The sequence below is a fragment of the Callorhinchus milii genome, unplaced genomic scaffold (assembly GCF_018977255.1).
Source record: "Callorhinchus milii isolate IMCB2004 unplaced genomic scaffold, IMCB_Cmil_1.0 Scaffold11, whole genome shotgun sequence".
NCBI lineage: Eukaryota > Metazoa > Chordata > Chondrichthyes > Chimaeriformes > Callorhinchidae > Callorhinchus > Callorhinchus milii.
In genome coordinates this window covers 3,618,961-3,633,966 of record NW_024704752.1, presented here as the reverse complement: position 1 = coordinate 3,633,966, position 15,006 = coordinate 3,618,961, and the positions used below count along the sequence as shown (strand labels likewise).

At 47.1% G+C, this 15,006-nt stretch overlaps 2 protein-coding genes across 3 annotated transcripts; one reads left to right on the top strand and one right to left on the bottom strand.

Moving 5' to 3' along the window:
- Positions 1–1,456: 1,456 nt before the first annotated feature.
- polr2h (RNA polymerase II, I and III subunit H) lies at positions 1,457–9,198 on the bottom strand. Its single transcript, XM_007902427.2, has 5 exons — positions 9,053–9,198; positions 7,807–7,890; positions 7,455–7,548; positions 4,068–4,151; positions 1,457–1,883 (listed from the first exon to the last, which is right to left on the bottom strand). Exons 1-5 carry the CDS (start codon positions 9,123–9,125, stop codon positions 1,766–1,768), a joined length of 453 nt encoding a protein of 150 aa, XP_007900618.1. The 5' UTR covers positions 9,126–9,198; the 3' UTR covers positions 1,457–1,765.
- A 654-nt stretch (positions 9,199–9,852) lies between these two features.
- On the top strand, positions 9,853–14,418 carry plaat1 (phospholipase A and acyltransferase 1). 2 transcript variants are annotated; one of them, XM_007902426.2, is made up of 5 exons: positions 9,853–9,970; positions 11,227–11,262; positions 12,068–12,206; positions 13,127–13,395; positions 14,080–14,418. In XM_007902426.2, the coding sequence occupies exons 3-5, from the start codon at positions 12,068–12,070 to the stop codon at positions 14,179–14,181; spliced, it is 510 nt and encodes a 169-aa protein (XP_007900617.1). In that variant the 5' UTR covers positions 9,853–9,970; positions 11,227–11,262; the 3' UTR covers positions 14,182–14,418. The 2 variants fall into 2 exon arrangements, with proteins under 2 accessions (XP_007900617.1, XP_007900616.1); XM_007902425.1 differs by lacking the exons at positions 9,853–9,970; positions 11,227–11,262 and adding an exon at positions 11,435–11,610.
- Positions 14,419–15,006: the final 588 nt, after the last annotated feature.

The following is a 15,006-nucleotide window of genomic DNA, read 5'->3' as shown; positions in this document are numbered from 1 at the left end:
CGGGGCCAGTGGGGGGCGGGGCTGTGTGGGAGTGACGCTACAGTGAGGCGGGGCTGGGATGGGGAGGAGCTACAGTGAGGCGGGGCTGGGGAGGGGCTACAGTGAGGCGGGGCTGGGATGGGGAGGGGCTACAGTGAGGCGGGGCTGGGATGGGGAGGAGCTACAGTGAGGCGGGGCTGGGATGGGGAGGAGCTACAGTGAGGCGGGGCTGGGATGGGGAGGAGCTACAGTGAGGCGGGGCTGGGATGGGGAGGAGCTACAGTGAGGCGGGGCTGGGCAGGGGCTACAGTGAGGTGGGGCTGGGATGGGGAGGAGCTACAGTGAGGCAGGGCTGGGATGGGGAGGGGCTACAGTGAGGCAGGGCTGGGATGGGGAGGAGCTACAGTGAGGCGGGGCTGGGATGGGGAGGGGCTACAGTGAGGTGGGGCTGGGATGGGGAGGGGCTACAGTGAGGCAGGGCTGGGATGGGGAGGGCTACAGTGAGGCGGGGATGGGGAGGGGCTACAGTGAGGCGGGGCTGGGATGGGGAGGAGCTACAGTGAGGCGGGGCTGGGATGGGGAGGGCTACAGTGAGGCAGGGCTGGGATGGGGAGGGGCTACAGTGAGGCGGGGCTGGGATGGGGAGGAGCTACAGTGAGGCGGGGCTGGGATGGGGAGGGGCTACAGTGAGGCGGGGCTGGGCTGGGGAGGAGCTACAGTGAGGCGGGGCTGGGATGGGGAGGGGCTACAGTGAGGCGGGGCTGGGCTGGGGAGGAGCTACAGTGAGGCGGGGCTGGGATGGGGAGGAGCTGTTCAGGTCAAACTGAAGCATTTCCCACACATTAGCACATGTTGTCACCGCTTCATCTCTCAATGATTTAATACCAAAGCCAATCCAACTTCTCCCATCAACGACCCTCGGTTATTTTTTTCCGGGGGTGGGTGGGGGGGGGTAGTTGTACATGTAAGCCCTGCTTAAAGAGTATTCACAGAGGTCCATGTATATTCCCCACCCACACATGGGAGATTTCCTTGTGTCCGGAATGGGAAATGCACCCCCTCTCTCTCACTCTCCCTCTCTGGAGGAATGCACGCTGCTCACCTATTGCCAGAAGGTACTGGGCACAGGTTGGCAAGAGCCAAGGCTTCGGGACTCCAGAGCACACGTTGGGGCAACTACTCGATTTTGACCAGGTAAAGGGCACAGGACGTTTCTCAGCGTCTTGAGGAACAGTCAGCTTGTACTGTTATAACAAGGTAAAATACACGCATTGTATCGCATTGTTTTGCTGAGCCGCATTTAACCGTGAAGTTCTTCCGAAATACCAGGCAGGGCTACTTGCAGCTTTTCCATTCTAGCCAATGCACATCTCTAAACATTTGAAAATTTACGGTGTAAATCTTACAAAAAAAAAGGAAACTTTATTTAAAAATAAACCTATACCCAAATCGGATACAGCGTGTTCATCATTGCCGGTCTATGCATAATTGAATTGTATTTTACTGGGCTCCTCAAAGTGTGAGGCACAAGTTGTGTTCAGACATCGGAATACAATAATCCATTTCGTACACCAATACACGTCCTTTTTTTACATTCCAGGCAGGGAGGAAATTTTCACTTTCAGTCGTTGCTTCCCTACGTAAATCTCCTTTAAAACGGGGAGACATGAATATGTAGTTCAACGCTCGTTCCTATAGATCTATCCGGAAAGTGGCACTTCATATTGTTAACAACTCCAACCAAATTTTGGAATTCCAGGACTCCCCTCAATGTTGTCTTTGCGGCTCAGAAAGCAAGTTTCTTCATAAGAAGGTACACCCTGGAATCCACTTCAAAGCCATGCAAATTGTTTGCATCTCCCTGAAGCCTCATTAATAGTCCTCCGTAGGATACATAGGCTGATCTGGAAAGAATGAGAAGGCACAATTAACAACGTCCTGCACTCTTTGTCGCTTGATATAAAATTCTATTTCAGTTGATGAGGCACCTTTCTACCTTTCGAAGTACCACTGTTTTTATTTTCCTGATAAATCTCTGCTTTTAGCAAAGGAAAGCAACACTGAGACAATGTCCCCAGGTTACAGCTACAATGTGCTAATCGCTAACTAGTGTCAAGTGATTTCTCCGAGAAAATGCTTTGCTGTGTGGCCCTCCCACCCATTCCAGTAGTAAAATTGAAACACATGGGCTCAGACACAGATGGTTTTTTGGACAACAACATATATAAAGCCCTTCACCCAGTGCAGCATCCCAGACTGGTGTGATGGGGGTGTGGAGTTTCATGTGGGTGAGTATCCAGCTGGCATGTCCTCTCAGACAAGCAACAACAACAACACAACTTGGATTTATATAGCCCCTCCACGCCGACGGACCAGAGATCACCTGGTGCAACCGGAGCTGTGTGTCAGCATGAGTCAGTGTCTTCAGGAGAGAGTAAAGACACACAATAATACAGCCCGTCATTAATGTTTCATACAACTTAAACTAACAGGTGAGCTCCACTTCCAGGATACGAGTACAAATTGTAATGCTAATTCCATGGGAAAAGATGATGTCACAGTACATGGGCAGCATACCTGAAAATCTATAATTCACCACTGCATCACAAACAGATTGGCTATCGCAGCACAAAATCACTTCCCATTAATATCTATAGATGGACTTTTAATTAATAAAAAGCCTCAGGGTCGGAAGATTGCAGGTTCAAACCTAAAGTCTTTCACAAAATACAGTCAATCCATTTTACAGTGTGTCCTGTGAAGGGCTTCGAGGCATCTCGACAACAGGATAAGGTGCAATATCAAATGCAAGGATTATTACTATTATATCAAAGTCAAGACTTTGACCTCTCAGTCTAGGCCGACATTCCAATATTGTGCTGATGAAGCACTGCATTGTTGGAGATGGCGTCCTTTAGATGAAACGTTAAACCAATATCCCTAATATCTGCTGGTTCAGGTGAAGGTTAGAGAACCCAAGGCATGATTCAAAAATAGAAAGGAGTTTCTCCTTTTTGGGACTTAAAAGCATTGGTCTTTGAAAGAGCCGGCACAGGCATGTTGGGCTGAATAGCCTTCGTCCGTGCTGCAAATTCCTACGGTTATATAGTGTCCTGAACAGCAATCTCCTGCATACTTTATTTTTTCACTTCATTGTGGTTTGTGGGACATTATTCTATGCAAATTGACTTCTGCAACTGCAAAACACATAGCGATTATATTTTATAGTAAATCCTGTGGAGAAATTTCAAGACATCCTCCTGATGGTGCTATATCAAATGTAATAACAACAAAATTACATTTGTATAGTGCCTTTCACGTCGGGAGGACGTCCCAAGGCATTGGACAGACTGAGTTACGGCCCCGAGCTGAGGGTCGGGGTGGGGGAGGGTGGAGGGCAGGGGGGGAAAGCAGGGAGATTGAAAGCATGGTCGAAGAGGAGGGTCTTGTGTTGGGTCTTGAAGGGGCAAGAGACATGGTGAGATGGAGGGACTGCGGGATGAAATTCCAGAGGATAGGTGCAGGGTGGCAGAAGGCCCGCCCACCTATAGTGGGGCGAGCAAGGCGGGGGACGTGAAGCAGGCCGGACCCGCTGAGCGGAGAGCGGATAGGGTGGTAGGAGGTTAGGAGGTCAGAGAGATGGGGGGGCAAGACCGTGGAGGGCTTTGAAGGTGAGGACCAGGATCTTGAACTGTATCCTCTGTATGATGGGAAGCCAGTGGAGTTGGGCAAGGATGGGGGTGATAGGGTCGCAGAGCCTAGCGCGGGAGAGGACACGGGCTGCAAAGTTCTGGATGATCTGCAGCCTGTGGAGGGAGGAGCTGGGGACGCTGACAAGCAGTGAGTTTTTAATGAGGGTTTCAGCAGCCTGCGGTGTGAGATAATGGCGGAGCAGGGCGACGTTACGGAGGTGGGTGAAGGCAGAGCGGGTCACGTGGCAGATGTGGGGTAGAAAGGAGTTGAGGGTCAAACAAGACCCCAAGGTTCCGGATTGGCTTAGCAAGGTGGAGTGTGCAATATTATTAAGCATTAAATGTAAAAATCCAGTTTTAACTGAGAAGACTGCAATACACAAGAGCTATACTCACAGCCGCGTTGCTGCTTCAGTGGAGCTTTCATCACCTTCTATTCTGTAAACTTTCCCATACATAACGTACTCAAATTGGTCGGCCCTGTGACAAATAAAGAAATGAAATCGAGAGATTGAAAAGCTGGAGAATGGAACGTTCTTGAATTTTCTTAATCAGAAATAGTGCTAACAGGTTCACGCTGTGACATATTAATATTAAAAACGCTCAGACCTGCTTGCCAAAATAAATATTTGAATTCAACACACTCAATGGCTGGTCTCTCCATATGAAAAAACACATGTTAAAACTAAATGCTTCGTTGACTTTATACTGTGAAGTCCAGCAATCTGAAACTCGCATCATCTATCACTGCCAGCAGCTGGGTGAAGAGTAATTTGATTAATAATAATAATAATCCTTGCATTTGATATAGCGCTTTTTACGTCTTCCAGACGTCTCAAAGCGCTTCGCAGAATAGACTGTAAAGTGAAGTGACTGTATATTTGTGGGCGAAACGCGTCAGCGAATTGCACACAGAAGCGTCCCACAAACAGCCGTGTTTTGAAGTGACGAATTTATTATTATTTTTTTTCTTGAGGGATTATTATCAGGCGTTTGGAGTAAGGAAACTTGCCCACGGTTTCGCCCTCACCTGCCGGGAATCGAACTCAGGTCTCTCGCTTGCGAGGCGAGTGCTCTAACCACTGAGCTACAGGACTCCGCCCAGCCCCTAACCCAGCCCCCAACACCCCCTACCCCCCAGATCCTAGCCCCGTCCCCAGCTCAGGCCTCATCCAGCGCAGCTCAGCCCCAACCCTATCACACACACTTCGTTTCCCCACCTCCCCCCATCTACCAGTCGTTGCCCGTCTCGACTGGTTCCCTATCGCCGAACGGATTGATTTCAAGATCATCACGTACGTTCTCAAATTCCTTCATACCCTGGCACCTCCCAACCTCTCCTCCCCGCTTACCACACAGCCCACTACCCACTGCCTCCGTTCAACTGGCTCCGGCCTTGTGAGTCCCTCGTGCTGGGTCACTGTCGAGCGTTCTGGGACGCTATCCTGTGTAAGGGTCACAGCTGTCGCTCACTTGGCTGTCTGTGCTGCTCTGTATCCTCAGATCCTGGGCTCCCAGGGCTTCCGCCATCCGTTGCAGCTCCACAAACTCTCAGCTGATTTCAACGTTGCAGAAATGGCCTGTGCCCCACAACTGCCTCCGTTCAACTGGCTCCAGCCTTCTGTATGTCCGTAGATCCTAGCTCCAAAACCCTAGCACCTAGCTCCAAGATCCTAGCCCCTAGCTCCAAGGTAGAGTGTGTCTGCATGAGTCCTGAAAGAGAGCCAACTTTCTCCAGTTAAACACTCCTCTCCCTTGCCTGGTTCAAGACCTGTCTCAAGACCCTCTTCAACCGTGCCTTTGGTCACCGTCCTACCCTAAGCCTCCCTGCCCTGCATGCCTCCTGATCCCAAATTCCAGCTTGGGTCCAAGTCCTTGACTGTCTTGGGAGGTCCTCCTGATGTGAAAGGTGCTTTACAAAGTAATTTGTTGTTGTGTATCATGTGATATTAACAGTGAGAACCTCCATATAGTCTGATATTAACAGTGAGAACCTCTATATAGTCCGATATTAACAGTGAGAACCTCTATATAGTTCTGATATTAACAGTGAGAACCTCTATATACTCCGATATTAACAGTGAGAACCTCTATATATCTGATATTAACAGTGAGAACCTCTATATAGTCCGATATTAACAGTGAGAACCTCTATATAGTCCGATATTAACGGTGAGAACCTCTATATAGTCTGATATTAACAGTGAGAACCTCTATATAGTCCGATATTAACAGTGAGAACCTCTATATAGTCCGATATTAACAGTGAGAACCTCTATATAGTCCGATATTAACAGTGAGAACCTCTATATAGTTCTGATAATAACAGTGAGAACCTCTATATACTTCTGATATTAATAGTGAGAACCTCTATATAGTTCTGATATTAACAGTGAGAACCTCTATATAGTCCGATATTAACAGTGAGAACCTCTATATAGTCCGATATTAACAGTAAGAACCTTTATATAGTCCGTATTAACAGTGAGAACCTCTATATAGTCCGATATTAACAGTAAGAACCTCTATATAGTCTGATATTAACAGTGAGAACCTCTATATAGTCTGATATTAACAGTGAGAACCTCTATATAGTTCTGATATTAACAGTGACACCTCTATAACGTCTCGTGCGGGGTTCCTCAGTGCTGTCCTTTGTCCCCTCCTCCTCCTCATTAAGGATATCAAACCAGACTTTATACACCTTTCACAATAGGGATCAACATTGTTCAACATCACATAACTTTTCTAGGGAAAAAAATGATCTATCTATTTTTGCTTGGTCAACAAAGTCGGTTAATTTGTCACACTAGTTCCTTTATTAGCAGGTTGTCCTGTACAATAGGCATTTTCAATATCCTAGAACATTTTCAATCAGGCCCCACTTTGCTAACAAAGTCCAGTGTATGGAAAAGACGAGCTCTGAACTAATTCCAATGTTCCAAGCATATCCGGCAAATAATAATAATCCTTGCATTTGATATAGCGCTTTTTCACGTCTTCTCGATGTTTCAAAGCGCTTCACAGAATATGCTGTAAAGTGAATTCACCGTATATTTGTGGGCGAAACACGAAAGCCAATTGCGCACAGCAGCGTCCCACAGACAGTCGTGGATTGAAAATTACCAATTTATTGTTTTTGTTTTGGAGAGATTATCAGGCATGTGGAGTAAGGAAACTTGCCCAAGGTTTCACCCTTTGCCTGGAATTGAACCCAGGTCTCTCGCTTGCAAGGCGAGTGCTCTAACCACTGAGCTACAGGACTCCATGGCAAAGGCGAAAACTACACCAATGGGTGAAAATTCTACTGAAAGTAATTATTTTTACAACACAGATCAAGCCCCCAACACAAACAACAAATGTCATCTTCATATTACATTACAGGACTGCCACTGGCAGCACTGCAAGACAATTGCAGCATTTGCCTGTCAGGCTCCAAAAATTGTGGTTGAGTCAAAGAAATTAAGAAACTATGTGAGTTGAGTGAGAGCCACATTCCCACCCCCACTCCCCTCTATCCCTCTTGATTCCAACCCCCAGCTTGGGTCCAAACCCGTAACTGTCCAGCACCTTGGGATATCCTTTCGACATGAAAGGCACTATATAAATGTAGTTTGTTGTTCACCAGCTACCAACTTTACCAGCCAAGCCTGTTTCTCTGCTTCCCCCCCCCACCAAAAAAAAACTCATGAAACATTGGTTCTATTTCACTATTGAATTGTAAGCACAGAGACGGTTTAGGATTTTTTTTAAAATAGAGAGAAAGAGTTTTCATTCTCCTACCTTGATGGCCGGTCATCAGTCGGGTTGTATTCGCCATCATCTGGTGTTCCGTCCTCGTACAAAGTACTTGCTATGACAAGTCGAAACTTATCACCTGAACAAAATACACACACACTTAATAAAAGTGTATAAACACAATGGCACATCCCATTACACTTCCACTTTCCCTGATTAGAGAACGATACAAGCAGCAGTATAAAACAATACCAAACCAACAATTGCAGTATCACCACTCTTAGAATTGACCTTTCAGCTTTCCCACAGCAACAGCTAGGGTAAGTTGATGCATAACTAAATTCAAGAGATTGCGAATGTATTAGGTTACAGAAATGTTCGTAAATGGAAATCTTACCAAGTTCCACGGGATAAATCTGAATGTTTACATCAAGTATCAGGTCCATTTTAAAGGATTCACTCTCACAGTGTAGGCGAGAAACTGGAAAACAATTCAGAACTCATATAAACCTTCCGGGCAGTACTGAAACATAGCTTTTACTAGTTACGTTGATTGAAGAAAGAGAACTGCCATTTTATCTGTTATATTCAAATATCGCACATTACTTTACTGAAGAGTTCAACATTTATAAGATATACCCCCAACTGACTTGGCTGTTAAAGGCACTACCCAGTATGAAACTGCTACAATTTTCAAACGTCATTAATATGTAAATCTCATCCACAATACTCAAGTTGACACTTTTAGAATTCAACAGATGAAAGGCTTTTAGATATACGAGTGTACCCCACAAGTGATTGCCCAGAGGCCTTTAACTTCAAATAAACCTAACTAAAAGTTGCCTTTCATTGATCTGCGATAAGGTTCAAAAGCTAGCGATAATGTGTGCGTTTGAAAACAATCAAGACATTCAAGGGGGAAAGAATCTAAGGGCAAATGAGTATTTGCAACAAAAACTTGCTCCGGAAATGTCATTTAGGAAGCAATGTAATAATAACAATCCCTGCATTTGATACAGCGCTTTTCACGTCTTATAGACATCTCAAAGCGCTTTACAGAATATACTGTAAAGTGAATTGACTGTATAGTTGTGAGCAAAATGCGGCAGCCGATTGTGCACAGCAGCGTCCCACAAACAGTCGCGGATGTGACCAAATTATTATTATTTTTTTCCTTGAGAGATTATCATCAGGCGGGTGAAGTAAGGAAACTTGCCCAAGGTTTCGCCCTCACCTGCCGGGAATCAAACCCAGGTCTCTCGCTGGCGAAGCGAGCGCTCTAACCACCGAGCTACCGGACTCCGCAACGTACGACAGACCCACGTGAAGTTGGGTCAGTGGAGCCCGATGGATGCCTTCGGAGGGAAAGAGTTTCTCATCCGTGTCTGCACACCAGCAGCAGGATCCTGGATTACCAGTCCATTGGTCGTGGGCGCAGCGTCTCGAATGAGCTCATTTAACTCAGACCCTGTGCTGCTCCCCACAGAAGATTGGGCTACTTTTGGGCTCGCGATTGGGCGACTTTGGGCTACAAACGTGCTGCAGCTGCTGGCCACCCTGGGGGCCCGGGGTTTGGCGGCTCCGAGGCCCCGCGCCGCCACCCCCGGGAGGCCCCCTGTACGGTCACTCCCGCCTCGCCTTACCTCTGTCGAACTTTATCCCCTCCGGGTCGATATCCTTCACGTCGAAAATGTCTTCAAACAAAATCCCCGCCATGGCTTCTCGGGGCAGAGGCAGAGCGCGGCGGGTCACTGGAGGACTCGCACAGCACGCCGGGACACTGGAGGACTCGCACAGCACGCCGGGACACTGGAGGACTCGCACAGCACGCCGGGACACTGGAGGACTCGCACAGCACGCCGGGACACCGGAGGACCCAGCGGGCAGGCTGCAGCCCACATGTCGCCCGCTGGAGGGCGCTTTGCCATTGGTCACCAATATGGGTGACATTATAATCATTAATCACAAGTTAATAATAATAATCCTGACATTAGATGCAGAGCCTCGTCATCACGTCATTGTCCTGGAGTCCTGTAGCTCAGAGGGCGGTGGGCGGGTCACAGCCCAACGTTGGGCAAGTTTCCTCACTCGGAATAAGCGCTTCACAGGATAGACTGTAGCGTAGTGACTGTGTGGGCGAAACTCGCCACAGCAGCGCCCCCTCACCCCCCCCCCCCCCCCCCCCCCCGTCTCGGCCTCGGGATCCGATCTGAGACGCTGTCCGGCATGGAGGGCGCTATATAAATCCACGTTGTTGTTGTTGTTGACTGCGGGATACACGGGGGGGTGCGCCCGCGCGCGTGCGTGAGTGTGTGTGTGCGCGCGGGTGGAGTAACGGAACTTGCCCAATGTTTCGCCCTGACCCGACCCGCCCGGGAATCGAACCCAGGTCCTCTCGCTTGCCGGGCGAGCGCTCGAACCAATGAGCTACAGGACTCCGCCACGCGCTCCACCAATCTCCACTCTTCCGCTCTTCGCCTGCAAAACGCACAGTCACTACACTTTGCCGTACATCTCTTTGAGACACCCTGGCGACATAAAAGACTCCGCATCGATTGCAAGTACGATTATTACGATTATCGTTATTCATCAGTAGATCGATTTCATGCTCTGGGTGGCAGCAGCGTCCCCCCACAAAACACACTTTACATTTCACAGTAAAATCCTGTGAAGAGCTTTAAGATGTTTTGATAATGTAATAATAATAATGATGATAATAAGAATAACACCCCTTATTTTTGATACAGCTCAAGAGGACGTCTCAGAGCGCTTCACAGGATACACTGTATTTGCAGGCGAATGTGGTGCGTGATAAGCCGCTGTATCAAATGCAGTGATGATTATTATCACTAACATAGCCCGAGTTCGCAGTAACCCAGCGCGCCCGGTATTGTGGCTGTACTTGAGCTCACTGTTCAGTGAGGTCTGGGTACCACATTGTTGCCGTGTGCTGACAGGGTTGTTATGGGTTCATGATACTGGCAATTCCAGCTGATCACTGCATATTCCAGAAACCACCAGCTTCATCCCCCTCCCCCACCCCGACACCGACACACTAATGTATGCACAAAAGTGACCTGTCCCTTTTTTTTCTTTTCACAGCAAGTTACAGTGGGAAAGAAAGGAACATCACAGACTTTTCATTAGCTGTGAAGGCGATAAGCAATCTGCCCGCTCAGGGTAATAGCATTATGCTGATGCTGTCAATCTGTCAGACAGAATGAATAATCATAACCAAAAATAATTTGTCCACTCTGTCCTCCACCGCCTCTCCTCTCACCTCAACCTTCAAGGTTCTGTCCTTGAATGGCTATCTCTTATACCGGCTCCACTTTGTCTCCACAAGCGGCTTCCCCTCCAGTTCCCGCACCATCTCGTGTGCGGTGTTCCTCAGGGTTCTGACCTAGGTCCTCTCCTCTTCAACCTGCAAATGCTCCCTCTTGGAGACAGTAAGACACCCAATTCTATCTCTCTGCCTCCACCCTCGACTCCCGTCCGTTCTGTCCTGACAGAATGTCTGTCCGACCTTAAGTCCTGGATGAGCCATTTCCTGGCTGTTTGTGGAACGTTACTGTGCTCATATTCGTTGCCACATTCATGTGTAAAACACACAGTCACTTTAGAGTGTATCTTGTGAAGCACTTTGAGATGTCCACCTGATGTGAAAAGTGCAATATCAAATAGTAATAGTAATAATCCTTGGATTTGATATAGCGCCTTATCACGTCATTGAGACGTCTCAGCGCTTCACAGAATATAATGTGAAATGAATTGACTATATGTTGTGACCGAAACCCAAGGATACTATTTTTTTCAGAAGGTTTGAGGGCGAGGACTCAGGAACAGCCGCAAGGTAAATGACCAACTAATCCGGAGGGTCGTGAGGGCGGAGAGGAGAGGGGAAGAGGTTGTATTTGAAAACAAGACGGATTGCAACGGCCTTTGCCATCCCTGTGCGTCCCCATGTTCCAGAGAAAGCCACATTGAGCCGCTGTGCAATGAGCACAGAGAGCCTCAGTTGACCCGCACATGTGGGTGGTTACCATAACAATAGCTCTCAGTGACATGTTCGCACACAACAATGGAGGGGCGCTGTGTGTGGTTCTGCAAACCGGCCGGGTAGAACTTGCTCCGGGCATTCGGTCAGCGTCAACTGGAGGAACTGTCAGCAGCCGCTGTGTGGAATGTTCAGATCACAACAGTAAGTGCGCTTTATGTGACCAGTTCGGCTCCAGAGGCAAACGTAATATGGAAGAGCCCGTTTTCCCACCTCCACTAGCTGTTTAATAATCACTAATAGTGCTTCCATTTGATAGAGCACCTCATCACATCATCGGGATGTCTCAAAGAGCTCCACCGGATATCCTATCAAGTGAATTGCCCTTATATGTTACGGGCGAAAGGCGGCAACTAATTGCGCACAGCAGCGTCCCACAAACAGTCGTGGGTTGAGTGATCAAAAATTATTACTTTGTGAAATCTCGATGATGCGATAAGCTGTTGTATCAAATGAAAGGTTATTAATTATTATAGATAATAATTGTTCAAACACCTTTATGGGGGGAGGGGGCAGAACGTTTAATACAAAACACACTGATTATTTGTGCCCACGACTTATAAAAGTTATTCTTTAAGAAGCTCGTATCCATGTCTTTCAGATGGCTTCTAATGACCACTTTGGTGTGGAGTACTCTGGGGATATTCACCCTGGGGACTTAGTTGAAATATTCCGTCCTGCGTATCAACACTGGGCTCTGTACTTGGGAGATGGTTACATCATCAATGTTGCACCCTTAGGTAAGGCAAAGGCACGATGAGTACCAAAGGCTGTGCTCTGAAGTTAACTCTTAAAATGTACCTTAAAAATACACAAATCTAAACCGTGTTCCAGCAGCAGCCGTACAGACACACTGTACGTAAATCAGAATCTGTACATTCGATATTGCGCCTCGCTGTGTCAAGAAGCCATTCAGAATTTTCTGTGAAGTTCAGTGACTGTGTATTTTGTAGGCAAATTTACACAAAGCAATGTCCTTCCAACTGCCAATGAAGTGAATTGGTGAATTAACCTGGAGACCAGAGGAAAAGACTCTCTAATCTTTCATTTCAAATTTGTCTGCGCGCGTGTGTGTGTGTGTGGAGGGGTGGGTGGGGGGTGGTGGCGGGAGCGGGGATAAGTGGGATCAATGTATGCAAATTGGCTGCTGTGTTTGCCTACACACAGTCACTGCACTCTGCGGTAAAAAGCAAGCGCTTTGAGACTTACTCTTGACATGATTAAAATGCGAGGATAGCAAGGAATTCTGCAGCTCAGTGGTCAGAGCACTCGCCTCACAAGCGAGAGACCTGGGTTCGATTACCAGCAGGGCGAAACCTTGGGCAAGTTTCCTTACTCCTCACTCCTCTGTTCACCTAGCAGTACGAAGGAACCTGGTTGAGAGTCGATTGGCGGATCGCTTTTCCCTTCAAAATAAATAAATAATAAAAAAAGTGGTCACTTCAACCCACGAGCATTTGTGGGGAACACCGGTGCGCAATTGGCTGCTGTGTTTCGCCGACAAAATATGCGGTCAATTGACTTTACCGTATATTCTGTGAGGCGCTTTGAGACGTGATAAGGGACTATATCAAATGAAAGGATTATTATTATTATAGTAAACATGAGAGAAATAGTCGCTTCCCCTGGAGGTTCTGAATCTCGTGTTTTTGTGCTGCAGACGAGGGCCCGACGGCCACTTTCGCCAGCGCCAAGTCGGTGTTTAGCAGGAAAGCCATGGTGAAGATGCAGCTTCTCAAGGACGTTGTGGGCAGAGACCCCTACACCATAAACAACAAGTACGATGACAACTACACGCCTCTGCCCGTGGAGGAGATCGTCAACAGGGCCGAGTTCCTCATCGACCAAGAGGTGTCGTACGACCTGCTGGGCAACAATTGTGAGCATTTTGTCACATTGCTGCGTTACGGGGAACCCGTGTCCGACCAGGTACGTACGTGACGTGCACCGATGCCCCCCACCACTCCTCCCCACTCACCTCCCCCGCTGGCAAAGAGCAACTTGCGCCTAACATCGAGAAGGTTTACATGGGCACAGTTGTGAGCAAGGAAAGGCGCTGATGTTCCCAGCCCGGCTCAGTCGGTAATGTGGATGTTGAAGTTCCCGTAGGTTCCCTCTCACACGCACCCACTCCTCCCCCACCCTCCACAAGTCTCACCCACCACCCTACACATATACACATACAAACACACACACTCAAAAATTGTACATTCACTTCATGGGGACATTGCTGTGCGTAAGTTGGTTACCTAATCCACAGTCACATCCGGACAACGCAATAAGGCACAAGATCAAATACAAGGATTATCATCTATTGTTTGTGAACCAGTGGAACAGGCTGGATGGCCTCCTCATGTTTCCCTTTCCCTGTGTTAAACCAGCGGTTTCACAGCCACCGCATCCCGAAACTCTGGAACTCCTCACCTCAATCCCTCCTCTTTGCCCATCTTCATAGAGCATCCAAACACCTTCCGCCGTTGTTATTAAGCGCTCTTGAGACCCTAATCCAACCCTGCTTGAAGGGCACTGTTTAACTGCAAACTGCTGTTGTTGTTACTTACGTCACATTAATTCTGTTTTTACTACTACTAATAATAATAATCTTCTGCCCAGGCGAACAGAGCAATCAGTGCCATTAGTTTTGTGACAGCCACCGCTAGTGTCTTCTCACTGGTCGGACTCTTTCAGAACAGATCAAGGCAAAGAAACTACTGAAGATTTGGGCCGTCACTTGTCCCTTGATCAAAACTGCTGTTAAAAAAAATTTAACCCAAAGGAAATTAAAATATGGTTTGACGTTCTTTTGTTACTGTAAATTTAGCTCGTTTTTAAAATTCTGTTAAACGAAAAGTACCCCCGGGGTGAGAATTGCAATGGTGTGTGAGGCCCGGGAATCAACCTAGTCTTAGCTATGAGATCTTTTAATAATAATAATCCTTGCATTTGATACAGCGCCTTATCACGCCTTTGAGATGTCTCAAAGCGCTTCACAGAATATAATGTAAAGTGAATTGACTGTATATTTTATGGGCGAAACGCAGCAGCCAATTGCGCACAGCAGCGTCCCACAAACAGTCATGGATTGAAGTGATCAATTCTTTATTTTTTTTATTTTTATTATTTATTATTATTACTTAGTCTTAATATTTCAGGTTCGGGGGCGAAATTGAGCACTTTGAGATGTCTCAATGACATGTTAAGGTGCCATATGTCAAATGCAAGGGTTATTACTAAGAATTGAATGATTTAAGAATTTTTTTCGTGAACTTTAACACACAATGGTCTCACAGGCTAGGATTAGTTAGAATTTGGGGCCGCTGATGTGATAATTATCACCAGAAATCATTATCACATTACTTTTTCTTTTAACCTCCTCGGGGTTAACTCAAGGATACTTTTCCTGGTTTTGCATTTTTTTTTACATGTAGGTAAAACTTAGACCATAAAACCTAAGAGCACCATAGGAGCAGAAGTAGGCCATTCAGCCCCGCCATTTAATAAGACCATGGCTGATCTTCTAACCTAATTTCATTTACTCAT